This window comes from Scleropages formosus, chromosome 16 (assembly GCF_900964775.1).
Source record: "Scleropages formosus chromosome 16, fSclFor1.1, whole genome shotgun sequence".
Lineage (NCBI taxonomy): Eukaryota > Metazoa > Chordata > Actinopteri > Osteoglossiformes > Osteoglossidae > Scleropages > Scleropages formosus.
Genome location: NC_041821.1, coordinates 10543368 through 10562006, shown reverse-complemented (window position 1 = coordinate 10562006; position 18639 = coordinate 10543368). Strand labels below are relative to the sequence as shown.

The window sequence follows — 18639 nt, the reverse complement described above, 5'->3', positions numbered from 1 at the left end:
CAAGGTGTACGGGCAGGTACTCTTCAAGCAGGCCTTCCCGACCGGGCCGCTTCACATGATGATCAGTCTGAAAGGCTTCCCCACTGTGGGCCACCAGCAGAGAGCCATCCACATTCACCAGTACGGCGACTTAAGCAATGGCTGCGACTCCACCGGGGGCCACTACAACCCCTTGGGGGTTGACCATCCTGGCCATCCTGGTGACTTTGGGAACTTTGTTCCGCACGACGGCAGGATCTGGGCGCAGAAAAGCGAAAGGGCCACGCTCTCCGGGAGGCTATCGGTGCTGGGTCGGGCCGTGGTCGTCCACGAGAAGGAGGATGACCTCGGCCTTGGGGGAGACGCGGGCAGCCTTCTGCACGGGAACTCTGGACGTCGGCTCGCCTGCTGCATCATTGGGATCTCCAGCGACAAGCTCTGGAACAAGGCCGTGCGCCAGCCTAGGAGGAATTAAGTGAGGGGGTCATGTGAGCTGCACCAAGAGGGGCCACATGATCTACGCCGTACCAAAGCGTTTCCCCTCTCGCTCACTCTACAGCCTCCTAAGGAACATGCTCTTTTCCTACACATAGGTTCATGATGCACAACTTCATACCCCTCAAGCTATTACTTTTGCCTAAAAGAAAATATCAGAAGCATTTTGTATCAGAAATACCACTTTACTCAAATGTACATTCTGAATATTGTTCAATGATCGATAGCTGCAGATCAACCTCAAGTGGATAGTCATGCAAACAATGTAAACCAGAATATATCTGTTACTCTTCACAAACATAACCTGCGTTTCTTAAGAATGCTCACAGCTTACAGTAGCTCTATTTAAAAGTCATATGTTTTTGCACGCTTTCTACAGACCTTAAAATAAACTGGTAAATGTACGCTTAGGGTTATTGCTTTTTTGCACTGCAGGTGTGAACTTGATGTGAAAGCATCTTAAATGTGTTAGAAAATCCACTGTGCTGCAAGCAAACAGGTCAGCAAATGGGTTAATAAAAATAAATATGTAAGAGAACCTGACACAGCAGACAGTGCAAATAGTTGACCGGGATTGAGCTCTATTTATCTTCCACGTCTTATACGGTTTTCTTTCCTACGCTAAATAAACTAGGAATAAATATACTGTATATTTCTAACAAAATACATGAACGCACTGGATAAAACTGAAGACGGTGTTGGTGCCACGGGTGCGTTTATCACGTCCTCCGATGGAACGTGTACGGACGATGCGAAACACCACGGGAGTTTAGGAACGAGGCGGCACGTCAAAGCTGAGGGCTCCCGCAACAGCGCGCTACACAAACGACGAAGACGTGAGTCACAGAGCGAAGCAAATCTCACATCAGCCATGCCACACGCCCGTCTTAATTGCAAGGGGAGGTCACTGGGGTGGCATAAAACCCTTCTTGTTCTGGGTGTTCCTCCTCTTTACCCACAAAGCAGACAGCGGAGGAGAAGCTCTTGAGTCCAGGCGCCAACTCTGTCTCCCGTGCAAAAACCCTGCTGTGGAAGAACCAAAGAAAGAGTGCACCCGCAAAGAAGCGCGCGTGTCCGTACAAGACGGGAGGCCCACGCTTTGTCCGTGCAGCCAAACGGAAGAGCGTGCATCGGGACGGCTGTACGACAGTCCATCTATCCAACGCTCATCCATCCGTACTGAAACGTGCCTTCTTTGGCCCAAAGGTTAGTTTTAAAAGCTTTAAAAAAAAAAAAAACGTCAACAGAACTATAGTACATCAGGATTAGTAGCATTCCAGAAACACTTTGTTCCCCAACCATTTGCACATAAAAATACAGAAAAAAAGTTAGATTTTAATAAATGGAAGAGAGCAGAACGCTGCAGATGCAGGTTACATTCGACTGCACATTTCCTGCTTGTTTTTCTTTGCGTAGGGCGCAGAAGTGTCCGACCTGACACGCAGCCCCCGCCCCCAACACACTGTTGAAAGGCTGGAGGGGTTCTACGAGAGGACATCACTGCTTTTGAGTAGAAATTAGCTGTGTACCCCAAATACCTTCTGGAGATTCTATTGTGGTCACCAAGAGTCAATGTTGACTCAACCGCTCCAAACAAGAACAACCCCCAAACAACGCCGCTCCCCTTGGCACCAATAGGTAACACACATCAGTTTTCTCCAAGACGTACATCGCTTTGGAGGAAAAGCGTCTGCTGAATGACTAAATGTAAGAGGTGAGCGCCACCGAGAACCAACCGACCAGGATCAGTACTAGAGGCCAGCGTTGCCACGGCAACCCCACAACAATGGCACTCGAGCAGAGAGGCGAAGCGCCGAGTCTCGTCCGCATTCGCGCACAAACGGTGCCTCCCAGCGCTGGGAGCAGCAGCTAAGCAAACAAGGCGGGATTAGGTGCGGAGATTAGAGGACAATACTGCCTGCACGTACTGAACCTTACGTGGAATTAGGCTGCGGATCAGAGCGGTAAACAATCACGAAGGACTTAGACTATTAGCCGGCGACTGCCGAACGGGTTGTGCGCGCGCTCTGCCGAGCGCCTCGTGTTTCTCAAATGCGGAACTCAATATCTCGACTCGCCACGAATCTAAAAGCTGAGATTTGTGTCGCGAAACGTCCTCCGTGACCGCAGGCTGATGCGGCGAGGCGCCGAGGATGAAGCGGGAAGATGAGCTCCCCAGAAGCGAACGTAGCAGACCTCGGCGGGGCGGTCCGCGACGGCAGACGTGCGATGAGAAGTCAACATCAATATGCCTGCCGCTGGATTCCGCTTCCCTCGCAGCCGCAGTGTTTACACCTCACCGATGCTCCGTCTCGGTACACCCCGTCTCTCGCAGACAGCTATTCAAATGCCGCTTCGCGTTATTCGCATACATTTTCAGCGCCGCGCCGGGATGACGAACGCAGAGCCGAGGAGAAGACGAAGCCCGACGTTCCCTGGGCGTCATTTCGCATTCCGAGAGGCGCCGCTTGACAGCGTGGCATCATTAATAAGGCCCGCGTTGCTGTGAGCGAGCATGCACACTTATTATTCCTCTGAAGCTCACAGCCAAAAAGTTTGTGTCTCAATTCCCTCCTCGCTCAGTCCTCGCTGCTTCCACAGCGTGAAAGCGCTGTCGCTTCACGCGCCGTCTACGTCTGTGTTGGCGCGTCGCCGTTCGGGGGTAGAGGGACCGCAGGGTTCCGCTCCAAACGCGCGTCCCCGGAACAAATCGCTCGAGGACTCCTCGACGTAGCGGCACCTCTATCGTTTCGGAACCCAGCGCATCCACCCGCGAGACGCCAACGCCGGCGAGTCGACTGACGGATCCTGCGGGGCCCGGTCTTACCGCTCAAAGCTGCGCCAGCCTGCGGATGACTGGGATCGTACCCGAGGAGCGCACGAAACCTTTCGACGGCGGCCGCGTTCGTCACGCTGGAGGAACTCCCGGTTACCGTGTTTCGAAGACGGTGCTCAAGCCCTCACCGGTTTAAAAAGAGACTTCAGTCGGACACCTTAGCCGGAAATGTGAACGCAAACTAAGGAGTTTGAAAATACAAGTGAAAACTACCGAGCGCGATGCGCATCCTCCCCCATTTCGTGATAACTTCATGCAAAAATGTAATACCCCTTTCTATACCAACTGGTTCGTAGTTGTAGTCTCATGCCGTCCAGTGTCCTTCTTACCTACGTCAAATATTAATGTCTGACCGGAAAAATCCGTCCGCTTTAGTCGGTCCGAACGGTGACGTGGCGGTAAAGCAGTACGGGGGTTTTGTAACCGACCTAAAACCACCCGGATACCGCCCGAGGAATACTAGCATTGACCATGAAGTTCAAATGACGGAAACCGAAAGAATTTGGGTGATAAAAGGCCATGGGCCCGTGTGCGGCAGGTCGCAAAGGTGATGCCCGAACGAAATGGCTGCGCTTCCTGTGCTCTTCGTGCGGACGAAGGCCTACGACAGGCCGTTTCTTGAACAGCTGGCGTCCCTCTCTACAGTCCTGAAAGGACCCAACTGCTCTGTGTTGGAGAGCTGGTCGTCGGTAGGCTGACGGTCATCTGCAGGGCTAGGGGTCTTCCTGCTGCAAGACTCCTCCGGAAGCTCCGCCCCTTGACCGTGCCCTGAAGAGCGGCCCGCCTCTGTGGGCGGATCCGTCTCGATGGAAAGGGCAAGTGGGAGGGACAATTCCGAGTACTTGTCTAGCGGGGAATACGGCTCTGTCGGACAGGGAGGGGCCCCGGCGACGGCGTCCTCCCCCAACTCCTCCACGGAGGTGTCCGCCTCTTCTGCACCCTCCTGTTGGACGGCACCCAGCTCCTCTCTGGGCTCCCACGCGTCCGCCACCAACCTGTCCGTCTCCCCCCCGTCTCCGGCGTCTAGCTCCGAAGTGTCCAAACAAATAGGTGCGCCCTCCTCGCTGCTTCCATCCGGACCCCCCCGGGAGCAGGGCGACACCTCGGGGTCGCTGTAATCCGGAGTGTCTTGCTCCCCGATCGATACCTCCCCGCTGACCATCCCGTTGTCTGGAAAACACAAACGCAGCAGGGTGAACGGCCACCTTCCGAGCTCAGCGTCCATCAGACCAACAAGAATGTAAAACAACAACAATTAATGTGTGAAGTGTTTTTCAAAAAAAAAAAAAATCAAGGCATCAGTTCAACTTTAGAGCCTAAGTGTACTCTAGCATGGGGCCAGTTTAGGACCGTCAGCCCCGAAACCCCTCTCCCATTCTGCCGAAACGTCGAAGACCACAGGAGTCATGGAAAACCTTCAGAAACTCTTTTTCAGTACGGAAGTCCATATTCATAAGTCGTCGTCGCACCATATCCTCCGTTTTGAGACTCCAGGAGGCCCTTTAACCCAAAGTGCCGCCGCATTTGAGAGTATCGAATGCGCTTTCTGCCGACACCAGCGAGGGCTTTGGGGAGAAATGGATCAGCTACACTGACAGGTCGCGCTCCGGTCTGCTCTCACCTTGGGCCGGCTGTTCCTCCGGCGGCCCCACAGGCTCTGGAGGTGGGGACCCGGGACCTTCGCTTGCGTTTGGGACCGATGCACCTCTTCCTCCTCCTGAGGTCACACAGCCACAGGGAGCCAGTGTTAGTTTCCGTCGCCGGGTCGATCACTTAACACACTGAAAAAGACAAGCGGCTTGGGGGGGGGAAAAGACGCGATGAAGCAAGTAGAATCCACAGGATGGTAAAGGAAACAAGAGGTGGAGCTGCTCTCTGTAGTCTTAACCCTTCTTATGCCAGCAAGATCGGAGTGCAATTGCAGCAGTGCCCCCGGCAAATCCGAAAGCTGCTCCTCACCCAGTGAGGCACAGATCCCCACACGCACGCTTACATTCATTTATTCATTTAGCAAATGCGTTTCCTTGAAGCCGCATACAACTGCGTAAACAAAAGTGCATCTCGCAGTAGATGAAGACTTATAGACCGGGACGCGCGACAGCCGAAGCAGTTAGTTTATCCTATAATGCAGATTTTGCTGGTGCTCATCGCACGAGTGGCTTCACACAGAATCGAGCGCGACAGGAAATCCAAACGTGATGACGACGACAGGTGGCGTGACGTACATTTATGGAGCTGTTGGGAGATCAGGAGGGAAGTTGGTGTGAAAGACAGAGCCAGAACTAAGGGGTGACCGGTGGTGATCATTGTAGGTGTCCACCCCGTAAGAGGGGGCCCACAAAACTACCAGTAATTATTTTGATTTAATGTAATTTAATTTGACCTTCATCTATGTGGGAGTTAAGTTTTTTTTTTTTTTTAAATGAAAGAATCGCTGTTTAGTTTTCAGCGTTTGTGGTCTCATTCAACCATGGATTTTAGGTTAAGGTTGTTCTGGGATTCATCAAATTATTTCACCACTTTCACTTTTTGGAAGGAATCAACTATTCGTTGGAGAACTTATTATAGCCCTAATAAATAATCAAAAGAAGCATTGTTTCTTACTCTGTCCCCAGCAAACTGGGAGCATCTGAAGAAGCGAGTAGCTGTCCATTCAAAATAAAAAGTAATGAAAGACGACTGAAAATAAGCACCTGAAGCACATCCGTAGATATAAAGAAGAGCCCACACGGAAAAGTACATGTTCCTCTGGAGGGAATTAAATCTCATTTTGTCAGTTTGTTACACCAAAAAGCTGTGTACACATTTGACCAGACTGTAGGAGGAGAGTTGGTTCTGCGTCTCTCTGTGTCATTCATCTGCCAGCGCGCGCACGCGCGCACACACACACACAAAATGGACAATGTAGTAAGGAGGACATACTCGCAAGTCCCAAGGACACATTGTATGTCAGGCCTCCAGGAAGCAGAGGGAAGAGAGAGAGAAATCAAGTCAGCAGAAGTTCTTGTGATTTAAAAACAATAAAGAGACAAAATTAAATATAAAAACAAACATTAGAGTTGCATCACATTACAAGAAATATACCCATTTCAATAAGCTCCTGTGCGCTCTCCCATCCTTGCCTTACATTCATACAGTACACACAAGGGTGTTCTGAGCACTCCAGCCCTGGATTCTTACACTGAGTTGAGCACATCTTGTGTTGTTTTTTTTTTTTTTCCTCAGAAAGTAAGGAACACCAGCACTGTACGACAGCAAAGGGTAAAAATACATTTTTACCCCCATACAAGTGTACATGAATTCAGTCCCTGATGTGTGAGTACAAGTAGGACAAATATAGTGGGGTGGACACATCCAGCATGCAGCTTTCAACAAACCCTGAGACGCCACATAAGCTTTGACTAACTCAACCCAACACGTCAGATCAACCAACTTCAACAACCGCTTGTCCCGAGCGGGGTCATGGCCAGACCCGGCAACACAGGGTGCAAGGCTTGAGGGGGAGGGGACGCACCCAGGATGGGACGCTAGTCTGTCTCATGCACCCCGAGCGGGACTCGAACCCCAGACCCACCGCACAGCAGGCACCGGCTGAACCCACCGCACCACCACAGCCCCACCACAGCCCCCCATGCATCAGATCAGTTATTCCTAAATTAGAAATTTAGCTGACACTTTTCTTCAAAGCAACCTACAGCGTTAAGCTACTTACAATGATTTACCCATTTTGAGCTGGGGTAATTTTTACTGGACCAATCCAGGGTAGGTACCCTGATGAAGGGGCACAACAGCAGGAGGTGGGACTCGAACCGGTCCTCTGAGAGCAAAGCAGCGACTCTCACCACTACGCTACCTGCTGCCTCGTAAATAAATAAAGTGTTTCCAATGGAAATAACAGCCGAGACAGCTGGTAGCGTAGCGGGAAGCGTGTGTCGGTCATAGAGTTGAGCACTCGAACACCTTTACCGACCCTCTCTCTCAGAAGCGGGAGAGTTAGTGGCTCAGAAAGTGCTGGAACGCAGCAACAGGCCAGGGGTGGGATCGGAGAAGTGCGCAGCACACTTCGCGGTTTGGCCATTCCATTCGCAGCTGGTTGCATAGGAGCACGAACACACACACACGTCGGGCACACGTCACTTCACGGGCCGAACGCGTGCGGGCGAGTATCGGCGTGACGCCAACCTGGAAGACTCCACAATCCAGCCATCTCCAAAGTCTTCAGCTTCTTCTCCAGCTCTGCCACTCGGTTTCCCAGAATCCTGCAAGGAGGAGACACAGCTCTTAGGACCCATCTTGGCCAGCGTCCATCAACAGGCAGATATTAATATCATGTATGAAACAAAGTTGAAAAATGCTGCGGTAAATTCACACTAAGCTTATAGCTGGTGTACAAACCAGTTTGTATTCATTTAGTTGACGCTACTGCCCAAACTGACATACGGTGCAGAACTACTTACAATGACACACAGCTGCGTCGGGAATATATAACACTGAAAACAATGATTTCATATATTTTTCTTCTTGCAAGTAAGAAGACAGAGAAACTGAAGTGAGGCACCTATTGATTTACTTCTGCATAGGGCACTTCTTCCAGTGCAAAATTAATCCATTTCCCCATCAATGTGACCTTAACAGTCTTGATTCTTTTTGGGGGGGGGTTTAATATGTGCATTGTACTTTTTAATAATGCAAGTCTTCAGTATTTCTTTAAAATAATAATAATAATAAAAAAAAGTCAATAAGAAAGAAGGAATGAAAGAATATAGAGCACAGTGAAGCAGGGTGTCCCACTTGTTGGTTTGACGCTGGTGCTGGATGACCATGTTCTTCTCGTGGATGGTCTCCAGCAGGGCGGTAGCCAGGGACTTGAGGTCAGAGATGGACTGGGGTGTGGCCGGCAGGCTACAGCCATTGTCCTCAGACAGCAGGAGCTCCTGCACTGCATGTATAAGGAAGCATGCACGGTCACGGTCGCCGCCCACGGTGACACACGGTCACTTACCCCGGTCACGCACAGTCATAACGAGCAGCTTACAAACGTGTTACGGTACAGCGAGTTTAGAATGTTGTACGAACCCACCGCAGCAAGAGAGGGAAAGACAAGATGAGGTTAGAACGAAAAGCGTCCCCGAGCACGGGGGCACGTCGGGTACCTTGTTTGGCCGAAAGGACTCCCGTCAGGGCGCTGCTGTTGGACCTGCCACAGATTTTGGAATTCTTCCGCCTCTCCAAAGCGCTCTGGAAGGATGACAGACAATCTCAGATGTTATCATCATCATCATCATCATCCACAGACCACTCCAACTGTTTTTCCCTCATCTTCCCATTCTACGCACCTTGTATTTCAAGACGTTCATTTTGAGCAAGTTCACCTCTTCTTGTACCTGCTTAAGTCGTTCATGTAAATATCTGAAATATATTAAAAAAAAAAAAAAAAACACACCTTCTGGCTTCAGTCACTGCTGTTCCAGCAACACGGTCATCAACTCACCCTGCATTATTTGGTCTCCTCATACACTTTTTCAACTATCTGGTCCAAGATTATTAACATCAATTATTGTTAATTGGGTCAGACAGTCATTTCTGCAATCTGGTCCAGGTCTGTGAAAAGCATTTGAAAGCTGAACAAATCTTTAACCATTCTCTGCATTTAGTTACCATTTACATTTATTCATTTAGCTAACAACTTTTCTCCAAGGCAACTTACAAGGTCAATGTACCTACAGTTATTTACCCATTTAGACAGCTGGGTAACTGACTGGAGCAGTTTCAGGGGAAGTACCTTGTTCAAGGGTATTACAGTAGGACGTGGGGACTGAACCTATAACCTTTAAGTCCAAAGGCAGCAGCTCTAACCACTACACTCCCAACTGTCCCCATTTAAAGAAGAAATTAAACATAAAATATAATTAATAGAAAATTCATTGTTCTCACATCTTTGCCATGGTACAGTACTGTGCAAGTCTTAGGCACTTTGATGTTTCACAAAAATATTTGTTTCAGAAGATTATTTAATGTCTTCTGCATTAGTGTCAATGGGAAAGAGCATATTTTAGATTTCCCTTTTAAAAAGGAATGCTTGGAAGAGTATTACAGTAAGGGTTTTGTATGTCATTAAAGAAAGAACGTACACACATACACACACACACACACACACACACACACACAAACCGCTTGTCCCAAGCGGGGTCGCAACCAAAATAATGTTCTTAATTAATAAACTTCCTACAAAGTTTAGTAACTGTCCATCGTCAGCAACAGCTTGTCCCGAGTGTGGTCGTGTTGGGCTTGGCCAGGTCCTGCTCTCTGTCGGGTCTGGGGTTCAAGTCCTGCTTGGGGTGCCCTGCGACGGACTGGCGTCCCGCCCTGTGCGTGTCCCCTGCCCCAAAAGCTTCGCGCCCTGTGTTTCTGGGGTAGGCTCCGGCTCGCCACGACCCCGCTTGGGACACACGGTTTCCGACAACGTGTATAATGGAAAAAGTTATCTTTTTTTTTTCTTCCAAATTCAGCCAGTTTTCAGTAACTAATTAGATGTATGTAATGCAGCATAAGTGTATAGTAAAGACGTCTTTACCAGCAGCCTTTAAAAAATTTAAAAAAAAAAAAAAACACACCCTACACTCAACCAGAAGCCACCAACAGCATATTAAATAGCATTTTTATGGGACAGTGGGATCTGTCGCGCAAAATCACAACACGAAAAACACCAGACCCCTAGCGGTGTCCGAGACGCGATCCAACCAAGCCGGCACACACCTGTTCTCCATGCACAGCGCGTCCACGTCGATGATGCGATTCTCCTCGCCCCCCAAGACGCGGTTGAGCTCCCGGTTGAGGCGGCTGGCTTTCTCCTGGAACACAGCTCGCTCGGCCTTCACGTCCTGCAGCTCGTCCGTCGCCGCCTTCAGGCTGTGCTCCAGCTCCTCGTTCTACAGCACCGGGTCAACATGGTGACAGCACCCATGCCTCATACCCAGGACTCTTCAAAAACGGAGCTCAACACATCATGCAACAAAAACTGCTCCATCTGCCCACAGAGAGAACCTGTTGGGGGCTTTTCATCACATCACTTTAAAGTCAGAGAAGTTTGGCCAATGAAGACATGAGAAGAAATTCATTCTGCCACGTTACCGGTCCCAACTGCTGCGCCTGTTCGTAGCACTCGCTTACCAGGAGGTTTATTAACCCTGTAGAACTGCATGCATCCGGTATGCTGCTATTCGACAGCATCGGCATTATATCGCACTACTACCATTTATTCATTCAGCTGACGCTCTTCTCCAAAGCGACTCGCAACGTTAAGGTACTTACGCTTATTTATCCATTGATGCAGCTAGGTAACTTTAGTGTAAATACCTTGTTCAAAGGTACTAACAGCACTACACAAAATCTGAACCTGCAACCCTCGGCTCTCAAGGCAACACCTCTGACCACTGCGTAATTACCAGCCCACCTCCTAACTGGGGTCTTGAAACAACATTACATAATATTTAAATAAAATGTAAAAGAAGTTTTCACATATGGGAGATGTTTTTACATTGCATTACAGGAAAAAACCAAAAGGGCGTATATTACATTTACTCATTTAGCTGATGTTTCTCCAAAGTGACTTATTTACCCATTTACACAGCTGGGTAATTTTACTATTTTACTAGAGCAATTCCAGGTAAGTACCTTGCTCAAGAGGTAGGAATCAAATCAGGTTGCAGCTCTAACTACTATACTACCAACTGCATACACAGTACTATGATGGAAAAAACACGAGCGCTGAATTTTAACTGAATTAAAACTTAATACAGTTAATAAAACGATTAATAAAGGAAGCTCCATGTCTCCAAGTTCCACAAAATACAAAGACGGGAAAGGCTAGTAAAAGCCTAACAATCCGAGGATGTCCGTCAACACCATTCAAGCAATCGGGGGCAAGGCTGGTAGAGACGGTGCACGTGGAGCACAGCGACACGTTGAAAAACAAGCACGGTACGACACGGCGATGAGCGGGTTTGCTAAGCCACGCTTTCATCTTGCTGCGGCGGTACGCCTCCCGTACCGCTTTCTTTGGCACGAGCCTGCGCCGCGTGCGCTCACCTGCTCCCGGGCCTTCTCCAGCTGCTGCACCAGGTCTTCGCGCTCGTGGGCTGGGAAGTGTCGCGCACCCACCTCCTCATCACCCAGCCTCTGCTTGGCGATGGTCATCCTCAGAAGCTGACGGGGTCAACGGGCCAAAGGTCTCAGTATTGTGGAGTCTCTGCAACCGTCACTATGCGAGACACACCTGACCAAAGACTCATGACATCGTCTTCCACGTGCTCTACACCAACACAGGTGCGTGTCTTGCCAAGCTGATGGACCGGCTTGAAGTGGGACCCTCCCGCTACCCCGGCTACGAGCTGGACTCAGCGATGCGACTCGGGAACGCCGAAGGACAGCCTACCTTGTTGTCGCCCTGGACTTCCGCCAGACGCTGACTCAGCTCCTTCAGCTGCTCGCTCAGCTGTCTGCCCTGTTCCCTCGAGTCCCTCAGCAGCTGAGCCAGGTTCACCTGGAGGACCGGGGAGGGGGGGACACATTCGGGCAGAAGAGTCTCCAGCAGCTCAAACTTGCCCGGATTTCCCAGTAGCCCAGGTAGTGAGGATAGTATTGTAGCACCATAGTAAGAAAAATATATAAAACTGTATGCAGTATCGTAACGCAACTGTGTATCATTGTAACAACACAGGAACACACACCGGCAGAGCTGGCAGTGTAGCAAGTAGAGCTGCTGTCTTCAGACCCAAAGGTTACAGGTTTGATTCCCATCTTCAGCAGCAAGACCCTCGAGCAAGTTATTCACATTTATTCATTTAGTTGACACTTTTCTCCAAAGCAACTTACAATGTTAAGGTTACAAATATTACAATTATTTACCTATTTATACAGCTGGGTTAGGGTTAGTGCAACAATTTTAGGGTAAGTACCTTGTTCAAGGGTACTACAACTGCAGGTGGGAATCAAACCTGCAACCTTTTGGGTCCAAAGGCAGTGGCTCTAACTACTATGCTACCAGTTGTTCACTTACCCTAAATTGCACCAGTAAAAGTTACCCAGCTGTATAAATGGATAAATAATTGTAAGCAGCATAACACTGTAAATGGCTTTGGATAAAAGCGTCAGCTAAATGAATAAGGGTAAATATTACCGCTGTTAATGAATAGGGAGCAGACGGAGCTAAGAGCCCAGTCACAGCAGCACCAGAAATGGAAAACTGCCACAGAGTCACGAACAGCTGTGGATCAGAGTGCATTTATGGTGGACGCGAGTAAGTTCGTTCCAATCCTCAAGAACACAGAGGACCAGAGACAAGTTGTCTCTCGATTACGGGTTATCTGTGGGATTCAGTGCACCCTACTGAGGTGTGGGGACAGCTGGTAGCATAATGGTTAGGGCACCTGCCTTTGGACCTGAGGGTTTGAATCCAACCTCAAGCTGTAGTACCCTTGAGCAACATACTTACCCTAAGCTGCTCCAGTTTTTAAAAAAAAAAAAAAATATTACACAGTTGTATAAATGGTTAAATAACTGTAAGTCACTTTGGAGAGAAGCATCAGCTAAAGGAATAAATGTAAATGGTTGAAACGGAGCTCATTGGTGCTGCTCTGACCAGCTCTGAGAACGCACTGCTTGTTCTGTCTACCATAGCAGTGGATCTTGGAACGGAAAAAGGGACACATTCATTCCCATAACAAACCCAACCTTGCAAGCATAAAAATAGATTTGATGGACTTTGAGGGCTGTAAAATTAGCATAGCCCCTTTCGGACGTACCTGATTTCGTTTTTCGGGCGGCAGCGATGGATCGCCGTCCTGCAGAGTGAACACACCCGCTTAAATTTCATACGTGAACACAGTGGTGACAGTACAAGTACGAACAAATTCTCTTGTATGTATTCCAGTTGTTAGCTTTCCCGGGAACTCCGCTTACATCTGATGTGTTGTTAACTTGATCTGATTTACAAACACTCTCTATCCTCTGGATCTGTGCATACCTTGTTTTTCCAAATTTTTTGCTCATTCAACCGGAGTAGTAGTTGTGGGGGGGGGGGGGGGGGGGGGGGTACCTGTACAGTGAGACTGTGCTTCTGTACCGGTTCACTACTGGATGGCAGAGGCACTCACTATGAGCTCCCGGTACTTCTTTTTCAGTCCCTGGTGACGCTCCCGCAGCTGGTTGGCCATCAGCTTGTACTGGTCCCGCTCCTGCTGACAGGTGTCCAGCTCCTTGGACAGGATCAGCAGGGCCTCCTTCTTGCTCTCCAGTTTCCGCCGGCACACCAGGAACTGGGGGAAGGGACACGAGGAGGAGAGGGCTTTGAGGTTCAGCATAAAATAGGAGGATCAGCATCCACCGCTGCCTGAGGGAGCCTTTAACGCCGCCCTCTTTGACCCGCTTTTCTTCCCAACAACTGCAGAAAGCACCCGATTTTGATCCTGCGAATCGCAGGAAGTACCAATTGCCGGAAACGTCCGATTTTGTTTCTGCCAAACGCGAGCAGCACTCGGTTTTGTTTTCGCCAATCGTAGGAAGTGACCCGATTCCGACTGCGCCAAACAACGGAAGCGCCCAATTCTGATTCCACCAATCGCAGAGAGCGAATGATTTTGTTTCTGCCAATCGCAGGAAGTGCCTTATGTTGAGTTCACCAGTCATTGGAAGTATCATGTTTTATTTCTCTGACCACAAGAAGCACCGGATTTTGCTTTAATTGCAGCAAGTACCCAATTTTGTTTCTGCCAACCACAGGAAGTGTCTGATTTTGTTTCTGCCAACCACAGGAAGTACCCGTCTTTATTCCCCCAATCACGCATGGTTTGGCCACCAGTGGCTAACAAACAGCATACTGCCAAGATCCCAAAAAGCAAACTGACATTTTGCAAGCAAACACCAGGGCAGTGCTGCACTCAGTGACACTGTTACAGATGACAAACTCAGGACTCGGCGTCCCAATAAGTCAGGTATCTTCATCCCTGCCATGGCGGGGCTGAGCGCCACGGCGAATGGGATATTTTCCACATCATTGTTTATTCACAAAGCAGATCCCTCTATCGTCAGTGACTCTCACAGCGCCACACTTGTACCTCCTTCCAATACTGTGTGTTCACTGAAGCCGTTCAGTTCAGATACTAGTACTTCTCCCACTAGGGAATGAGCCTGCTTTCCGCTTCGGCAAGCTATATTCCGCCTGCCGGCCCAGGTACACCCAGACAGGCCATGGAACCCGAGGGGGTGAACCAAATTCCATCTCGCAGACCCCACAGGGGCATAGCTGAAGCACACTTACATTCGCCGTGCTGTCGGCACACTAGGTCCCGTTACTGAAACCTGCTGGCGTGGGCACATAGAGTGCAAAAATTTAAAGGGGGGGGGAATCAGCTGTGCAGTGCTGGCCTCTGTAGTGGAGTCACCGAAATCTAATCCATTGATAAACATGGATTTTACACAATTCGTGACAGTTGAGAAGGTTACATCTGCTGTCCGTGTAACTGTTTTATTAAAAAGCAGTACGGAGATGACCCGACAGTACCCACCAATGGTGCCAAACCCAAACTGCTAAGACAACGGATTCAGGTGAAAAATAATCATCAGTCAAAGGCATGTGACCGCTAAAATAAGTCACTTACGTATGCAGCCGTTGAGAATTATTACAGCTTTAAACTGGTACTTCTGTTTCTGTAACTAAATCATCTCAGTGATGACAACCTAGGAAGCCTGATGTTTTCCCAAGGTCAAGATCTTAACCTCAAAGCGTTATGATGTAAAACACAGATAGGCTACAGTACACCGGTCACTTCCATGAGCAGCACTAAAAATAGCCTTTATCCTTCTCTGTGATCCTCCCCCATCCCTCCTCGCACACGCAGCTCATGGTGCTGAAGCGCATTAAGCCACATGTGATCTCAGGACAGGAAGGGCTCCCTGCTAAGACAGGGGAGATGAGAATGGAACTGGTCTTGTCAGTAAACCTACACAAAACCCACTAAACATATACTATGTTGAGCAGCATTATTACAGCACTAAACCGAAAGGAAAATGCATTTTTAAGATTGAGGAAATTGAGCAAAAGGAATTATAATTTGACTGTTTAATGAGTCGTTTCACCGTCTTATCAGCTGAGCGAGAGGAGGCTGTCTGCAGTACCTCTGCTTTCATTTATCCTTAGTGCTTGTCCATATGGGATTTTTGTATGGATGATGCCGCAGCCTTCAGGGTTAATTGACATTTATTCATTCAGGTGAGGCTTTTCTCCAAAGTGACTTACAATTATTTGCCCATTCAAACAGTTGGGTAATTTTTACTGGAGCAGCTGAAAGTAAGTACCTTGCTCAAGGGTACTACAGCCAGAGCTGGGAATCAAACCTGCAACCTTGGGATCCAAAGGCAGCAGCTGTGACCACTACACTACTAGGAGTCCCACACATTAATAAACATATCTTTATTTGGTTACGTGTGGCTAATGACCCTAAATACAGCAAATACTCGTCTGTTATAAAATGTATGAAGCAAAGGCCTAACAAGGGGGGATGTCAAAGTAACCCTAATTTGCACCACGCATCTGGGCATAACTCCTTTAAGCACACACTTACCTTTATTCATTTAGCTGACACTTTTCTCCAAAGCAACTTACAATGTTAAGGTTACAATTATTTACCCCATTTATACAGCTGGGTAATTTTTTTTACTAGAGCAATTCAGGCCAAGTACCTTACTCAAGGGTACCACAGGGGAGGTGGGGATCGAACCTGCTACCTTTGGGTCCAGAGGCAGTTGTGCTAACCACTACACTATCAGCTGAACCATACACATACATCCACCCAAGACTTAAAAAAAAAGCTGTTTTGCCCTCATATAATTTATACTCCCCGTTAATGTATTTACACCGCATTACTAAGTAATGTATTTGTTTTACGTACAGAAGGACGACGTGGGAGCAAGAACACATTCACGCAACAAAACACAATTAATGTAACGCATGCGCTCGCACCAACAACACCTGTTGTCACACACTTCGCCAGGTTAGTTCTTCTGTTCCAGCTGTTGCTTGGCACCCCTGCCCTGCCGCTCTGATGCTGCTGATGATGATGATGCTGATGCTGAGTGAGTGAGTGCAGGTGTCACCGGGGAGGCCCCAGCAGGTCGGTCCAGGCGAAGCCCACAACACGTGACTCTGATGCGCTCAAATCAGAGTCGGCGTCCACACGTGCGCGAGGCAAGGGCAACCAAGACGTCTTATGTAACGTTGGGTTTGAGGAGATGAGGATGCATTTATTATTATTAACAACAATAACAGTTAAAAATTGCATTTCATGTTAAATGCAGTACGAAGCCGTGAGACATGATGATGATGAGGATAAGCCATAAGAGACGTGTGTGGAGAGACCCGCTCATCTGAGGAGCTCGGCCTGCGCACGACGAGCACATGATGACGATCACGATGAACGCGACCCGCTGGAAACGCGCTCCGGAATAAAGGAAGAAAGAGCTCGCGACACCATGATGATGGTCCACGAAAGAAACCCGGGTTCCGCACCTGGCAGCACACACCCACGGGCGATGTGCCGCAAAAGCCACTCAGCCGCGGCGCCCACGGCCCACGCACGTCAGTCACCGCGCCACTCGTCGCTCGTTGTCGTCGTCGCGCCCTCGTTTATTTACCACCAGCGACTGACTGACTCTGACTGACTACTGGTAGCTGTCGCTTCGCTTGCTGGCTGCCGCGCGCTGTTCGGCTCACCTCGCTCACGAGGCCCTGCCAGTCGCTCTCGCTCCTCCTGGACGAATTCATGCTGCTGTGCTGGTCGCGCCCCGCGAACCCTCCGGCACCGCTGGAAAGCCGCGTATTCCGCCGGAGCCGCGTTTACTGCCAGGTGCCTCGGGAATCTCCTCCGGGCTCCGCCCCTTTCGACCGCGGCCTGGCTCCGGTGACGTCACCGCCCACTCCACCTACGCCACACCGCCGCTTGGTCGTGACGTCATCGACGGAGCCGTGTTGAAAAGCGGGATCCCTGAGACACGGTGTGCGTGTATGGCTGATAAGGGTGCAGGTGATATCCGAAATATATTAATAATAATAATAATAATAATGTATTAGGTCATTGACTCCCTCCCCCGAAAATGGTGGATCGAGCACTAAGTTTCCAAGTTGCTCGTCTGCGAAGAAGGTTATGCCGCGTGTTTTGTTCCAGAACCTCATACTGTTGTCACGTTGCAATATTCCTGCTCGAACACAAGGTGGAGCGCTTGCTGTATCCGCATAGCGCTCGCCTGTTCAACCCCCACCCCGCTGGAGTACCCCATCAGCAAGCTGCTTTACCCTAACCTTAGCCTTAACCCTAACCCTGAACACCGAAAGTGCACATGGGCAAAGGGGCAGCTAATATTCACACGAAACGTCTTTGTCACTGAGGCTTGCATCAGGAGAGAAAGGCATCTTGGCCAGTACGCAGGTTCCGGCACTGACTAATGTATTTCTCGCAGCTGGACGACTCATTTTTATTTCCTGGCTTTGAAATAGCCCTGTGTCCCCTCCTTCAGCAGCTGTGTTTATCATCTCTGTCAACCCTGAGCACTGCAGGTCCACCCCTCCAGCTGCCTGAAATCCCAGCGGTTTTGAACCCCCCCCCCAAAGGGCCCGTCGTCTGATATCTGTGAAATAACTCACCCCATTACAAAGGATGCCGCTTCTGTGCTTCTCCGTCTAAAACTGATCCAAAGGATTTGGTTTTTGACGCGGGTAGTAAGTTTTCTCGCATTAAATCCAATTATTGTCTTGTGTAAGGGTAAAAGTCTGAACTTAAGGTCTCACCGAAAATATTATATTAATGGAAATATTGTAATGTCATAATTTGTCATTAAAAAAAATTAAACATGTAGTGCTTATCCACTGAGATATTAGGTGGACAGATCGTCAGCATTAAGGCTTTGACCCCATCTGTGAAATGTATGAAATATTAATACATACGTATGCATGCCAAGTGGCACCGGGGGCCGCTGCCATAAAACTCCCAATGAATAATAAAAGGGCTTCAGAGCAATACACATGGCAGTTGACATGGTGGTTGACTGTTAAAGAGAAGCAAAGAGGAACTGGCCACAGCACTGCGTGACGGTGGTCATACACGTTGCCCTTACCAAACAGTGAGGTTATTAATAACTGTCAATAACTGTAAGGGGTGCAGTGGTGCAGCAGGTTGAACCGAATCCTGCTCTCTGGTGGGTCTGGGGTTCGAGTCCCGCTTGGGGTGCCTTGCAATGGACTGGCATCCCATCCTGGGTGTGTCCCCTCCTCCTCCAGC

General features: G+C 49.1%; 2 protein-coding genes across 4 annotated transcripts in view; one reads left to right on the top strand and one right to left on the bottom strand.

The window, feature by feature from the left end:
• Positions 1–1625, top strand: part of LOC108925720 (superoxide dismutase 3) — a 4898-nt gene extending 3273 nt beyond the window's left edge. The window contains exon 2 of the mRNA XM_029258823.1: positions 1–1625. This exon is cut by the window's left edge and continues 208 nt beyond it. Within this exon, the coding sequence (XP_029114656.1) occupies positions 1–454 (454 nt within the window). The 3' untranslated portion in view covers positions 455–1625.
• Positions 1626–3683: 2058 nt separating this feature from the next.
• On the bottom strand, positions 3684–17304 carry ccdc149b (coiled-coil domain containing 149b). 3 transcript variants are annotated; one of them, XM_018737880.2, is made up of 13 exons: positions 17079–17286; positions 13465–13626; positions 13114–13152; positions 11745–11852; positions 11399–11515; positions 10067–10239; positions 8647–8719; positions 8464–8548; positions 8102–8249; positions 7493–7569; positions 6233–6265; positions 4932–5027; positions 3684–4480 (listed from the first exon to the last, which is right to left on the bottom strand). In XM_018737880.2, exons 1-13 carry the CDS (start codon positions 17127–17129, stop codon positions 3912–3914), a joined length of 1731 nt encoding a protein of 576 aa, XP_018593396.1. In that variant the 5' UTR covers positions 17130–17286; the 3' UTR covers positions 3684–3911. The 3 variants fall into 3 exon arrangements, with proteins under 3 accessions (XP_018593396.1, XP_018593397.1, XP_018593399.1); XM_018737881.2 differs by lacking the exon at positions 6233–6265; XM_018737883.2 differs by lacking the exon at positions 3684–4480 and having other exon boundaries at positions 4945–5108; positions 17079–17304.
• Positions 17305–18639: the final 1335 nt, after the last annotated feature.

What these genes read in the sequence shown, in the direction of transcription:
- ccdc149b (XM_018737880.2), bottom strand. Translation starts at nt 17,129, where the DNA reads ATGAATTCGTCCAGGAGGAGCGAGAGCGACTGGCAGGGCCTCGTGAGC. An exon ending in AAGTCCAGGGCGACAACAAG is followed by an intron (nt 11,516 to 11,744) that starts GTAGGCTGTCCT and finishes TGACCCCGTCAG; the next exon opens with CTTCTGAGGATGACCATCGC. An exon ending in CACCAGCGTCAAACCAACAA is followed by an intron (nt 7,570 to 8,101) that starts GTGGGACACCCT and finishes TCCTCCTTGCAG; the next exon opens with GATTCTGGGAAACCGAGTGG.